Source organism: Gadus chalcogrammus, chromosome 13 (assembly GCF_026213295.1).
Source record: "Gadus chalcogrammus isolate NIFS_2021 chromosome 13, NIFS_Gcha_1.0, whole genome shotgun sequence".
NCBI lineage: Eukaryota > Metazoa > Chordata > Actinopteri > Gadiformes > Gadidae > Gadus > Gadus chalcogrammus.
Genome location: NC_079424.1, coordinates 12615130 through 12620062, shown reverse-complemented (window position 1 = coordinate 12620062; position 4933 = coordinate 12615130). Strand labels below are relative to the sequence as shown.

General features: G+C 47.8%; 1 protein-coding gene across 1 annotated transcript in view; it reads right to left on the bottom strand.

Annotated features, from left to right (window-relative positions):
* apcdd1l (adenomatosis polyposis coli down-regulated 1-like) overlaps positions 1-900 on the bottom strand; it is a 13091-nt gene extending 12191 nt beyond the window's left edge. Inside the window, exon 1 of the mRNA XM_056606881.1 lies at positions 281-900. Within this exon, the coding sequence (XP_056462856.1) occupies positions 281-344 (64 nt within the window). The 5' untranslated portion in view covers positions 345-900. The remainder of the gene's footprint in view (positions 1-280) is intronic.
* Between the last annotated feature and the right edge of the window lie 4033 nt (positions 901-4933).

Genomic DNA, 4933 nt, shown 5'->3' with positions numbered 1-4933 from the left:
CAGTAATGTTAATATTTTTAAGGACAAAAATACCTAAGCAAATATAAAAAAATAAAAAGTAAAATCAAAGTATCCCTGAAAGAGCAGTGGGCCGTGTTGACACACACACACACACACACACACACACACACACACACACACACACACACACACACACACACACACACACACACACACACACACACACACACACACACACACACACACACACACACACACACACACACACACAATCCTTGAGGACAACATACCGCAACGGGGGGCCTTTAAAGAAACTCACCTTTCCACAGCCACAGCAGCACCCCGGGGCCCCTCGACAGGTGAGCCACACGTCCACTTGACATGCTTCCGACCTGTGTCCGCACGCTCCCCCCGCTGCAAAGACACACGCTGCACACGGACCCTCAGGAGAACAGCCCGCCAAAAGAAACCTATCTCTTCCTCCGGCAACCAAAAAATAACAAAGATGAATCCAAAAAATATCCAGACAAGGCTTCTCCGATCAGCGTGGATTAGTGAATTCAGGAGGCGAGGACCATGACCGAGTGTAAGTCCTTCCTCTCGGACCCTCAGAGTGCTCTTGAGATGTTTTCCTTCTCTTTCTTCTTCTGCTCCACCGTTGCGGTGGTTTTCCCCGGTGCTGATAACAGAGCCTGGTAGTGAGAGTCACTTTGCTCTCACACAACTTCAGGACCTTCTCCTCCGCTTGCCTGCGTGTAGTAAAGAGAGAGATGATAGTGTTCACTCACTCCTGTCTGTGTGTGTGTGTGTGTGTGTGTGTGTGGGGGGGGGGGGGGGGGTGTGTCGGGGTCTCTCTCTCTCTGTCTCTCTCTTTCACTTCACCCCCGTTGTCTCCTCTGGCGGTGCTAAGGATTGGTTACACTCTGCATGGGGAGTGAGGGTGTGTGTGCTTATGAGATAGAGGATGTGTGTGTGTGTGTGTGTGGGGGGGGGGGTGTGTGGGTGTGTGTGTCTGTGTCTATGTGTGTGTGTCTGTGCTCCTGTCTGGCTGTTTTGCGCTTGGGAGAGGAATGAGTGAGCGAGAGAAAGAGAAAGAGAGGTAGAGAGGAAGAGGAAGAGAGAGAGGACGAGAGAGAAAGAGAGAGAGAGGGGAGGGGGTTGTGTGTGTGTGTGTGTGTTGGGGGGAGGTTAAGAGAGAGAAAGTCGGAGGAGGGGACTAAGGATTTAAACTTCCTTAAGTGAAGGCTCAGGGGAGCTTTTAAGATTTTACTGCAAGGTGCAAAAGGGCATAAGCAAAAAAATGTATAATACAAGAGAGAGAGAGACGTAATGAAACAGGTCACATCTATTTATTACACAACCACAATTACACTGTACGGGTCATTGTATTGAATTCTTTTGCGATTTTCCTTTACAGACCTAATGAAATGACATCCACACGCAAACACACCCATCCATGAAGAAAATGACACACACTCACACACAAACTATTTCATGCACGCACTAGCACATACACTGCACACATACGTGCATACACACACAGTTTCAAGCAAATAAACACACACACACACACACACACGCACACACACACACACACACACACACACACACACACACACACACACACACACACATACACCCAGACTGAGGTCCACAGACAGACTGTCTCAGTCACGGTGATTCGCAGGCCCTGACGTACACCCCTGTGGTCTGAGCCTAGATGTTGACACTGTTGACCACTGAGAAGGTAACGCGGGATTTCAAAGTGACTGCCAAACGAGTTGGCAGCGCAGCTACAACAGGCGGGCCGGGCTCGCTGTACAGAGTCTGGCACACGCCCCCCTGATGCTATTAGAAACAGGCAATAGCCAAGGTAATTTATCTGGGTTTTTCTTTTACTGCGGCAGGAGATCCAGCCCGGCGCTGGCAGAATTGTACAGGCTTTCTTACCGATCAACCCCGCAAAGAAGATCACGTCATTCCAGGTCGCGAAGCGCATGAAAGTTTAAGGTTGTTATTATTTATAAAACAACAACCTGTAAAGGACTTCATATGTAGAATATGATTATTAAAATGAATACTGCTATGGCTGATGTCCCCCGGGATAGCCTACCGGTTCGCCATGGCAGACCCCACAGAGTTCAGGGAGGATGTGTAGGAGAGATAGGACTGATCTCTCATCTGAGATCTGACAGCCGGCTCCCGCCGAGCCACGCTGCCTGGGGTGTCAGATGCTTTGATCCACTCAGGGTCCTCCGTGGAATGCTCTCCCTGTCTCTGGTCCTCATACAAGCACGTACGAACACACACACAACCAGCCACGCGCACGCATGGGCACACACACACACACGCACACACACACACACACACACACACGCACACGCACACGCGCACTCACACACACGGTCTCCCTCTCTCTGGGGACTAGTGCAAACACACGCAATGCCGCTCCAATTACTGAGTGAACATTCATTTCCACACGAAATTGGATAAATCCACACGTTTTTCTTCTTTTTCCTCTCTCCTGTCTCCGGAATTCGGACAAATACACAGTCAGCCGTGCCTGCTCGCACACAAACACAGGAGCGCTGGAGCGTGTGCCTAAAACCACACAATGACGCTATTTTATAATAAAATAATTTCTCAATTCTGAAAACGAATACTGCATGCTCCGTAGAACCACCAACCACGGTGGGCTTGCTATGTGTGTGGTGTCTGTGTGTTTTTGTGTATAGGTGTGTGTGTGTGTGTGTGTGTGTGTGTGTGTGTGTGTGTGTGTGTGTGTGTGTGTGTGTGTGTGTGTGTGTGTGTGTGTGTGTGTAGGTGTGTTTGTGTGTGTGTGTGTTTTTGGGTGTTTGCGTGTTTGCTTGGGCATTTGTGTGCCAACACACGGGCGCGTAATGACCTGAGAACACACGCGTGTTGCATATTCATAACCATAGACACAGAGCCTGGTTCTGTCCGTTCTGCTTTGTTCGTGCCGATTGGAACTTTCTGAGCGCTTCCGCCCTTCACGAGCGAACAGTGCCCCCAGTCTGAATGAGCTTTGAAACACCTTGGTTCATTCATTACAAGAAAGATCATTATAGGAGGGTGGAATATACCGGTCGAGAATTCATTGAACATGGGCCATGTCTCTCTGTATTTCAATGCTCTATAATATATCATACAGTGATTTTATTTCAGTTATGAGACTTTTAAAACATGGAAATAAGCCAAAAGGATGGTAGACTGGAGCGTGCCCTTCGTCCATACATGTGCGCGCCTGCGCCTGCGCCTCGGTAAACGGATGGAAGATGAAGTGTCACACAAAAAAATAGGATCTTTTGTCCTTTAAGTGCAGACTTGGTAGATCATGTATCCTACCGCATACACATTAAGAAGACCACAGACAGCATTGATGTCTGGCAAAAACAGACACACACACACGCACACACACACGCACACACACACACACACACACACACACACACACACACACACACTAACGTGCACGTACAAACACACACACACACACACACACACACGCACGCACACACACACACACACATCATACACAGGGAACATGTAATCAATAAGCTATTATTCAGAGGCCCTTTGAGCAGGGGGACAGGATATGCGGGCCGTGTAAGACCTATATGATCCTTTCTGTTCCTTCTTCTATATCCTTTTAGTTTGGAGGAACACTGGCTCGGATTAGGAGCTTTTGATTTTGTAGACAGTGTTGGGCGGTATCACCAGCTGAGGTATTTGATCTGTGTTTGTATGTGTGAGTCAATGTGTTTTGATGTTTCCCTCTGTGCTGATGAAACGATAGGAAGGGTTCTGGTGTTGCACTTGTTTCAGATGCTCTAATCCCTTCTTAAGAAGTGTTGCCCCAACCTGTTGACACAGACAGGGCAGTCTGTGCCATTATTGCTATAACTGATACAGTATAGAACCACCAAAGTCAAGTCAAGGTTCCACACCTTTTTTCTTATGGAGGCTGCTATCTATCTATCTATTATTTATTTTTTTTAGAAAAAATAATCAATAAACTTCCTTGGTATAGCTTAATTACTCCAGAGTTCATATGATATTGCTACATCTGCCAATCTTTAACTCACCACAACTCAGCAGCTGCTTGTATTGATTTTAAATGATGTGAAGCTGTAGTATGTGTGTGTGTGTGTGTGTGTGTGTGTGTGTGTGTGTGTGTGTGTGTGTGTGTGTGTGTGTGTGTGTGTGTGTGTGTGTGTGTGTGTGTGTGTGTGTGTGTGTGTGTGTGTGTGTGTGTGTGTACTCATACATTATATGCTGTGCTCCATTTGTGCTCTCATGAATATGTAAAGCGACCTTGAGTTTGAGAAAGGTGCTATATAAAACAAACATATTATTATTAGTAGTAGTAGTATACATGGAGGATGGCAGCAACGTAACAACGTTGTTCTGACCGAGACACAACAGGTATGGGCTTGAACCTGGCTGCTGGTTCAGATCCAGGGGTCGGAGGCTCTGACTGCTAAGCCCATGGGCTGCTGCTGTTCAGGTCGGTGTGTCTATTGTGTTGAGGAAACATTCTTAAGGAATCGGGCGGGAGATTCACCTTGGAGGACTCTCTTGGCTCTCACACACACACACACACACACACACACACACACACACACACACACACACACAAACACACACACACACACACACACACACACACACACACACACACACACACACACACACACACACACACACACACACACACACACACACACACACACACACACACACACACACACATACACACCCACAGACAGTGATCACCCTTTAACACTAAACACGTGTGACCCAGAGCAGCTCTATCTTTGTCTTTACACCCAACGAACAGCACAGGTCCGTTCCGCACGCAGGCTTTGTGGATAGGGGCTGGCCTGTCACCACTGGAGCAGCGTGGGAGATGGACTACTGAGCAAACAGACTCTGGTGCTCCTGAAGGCCT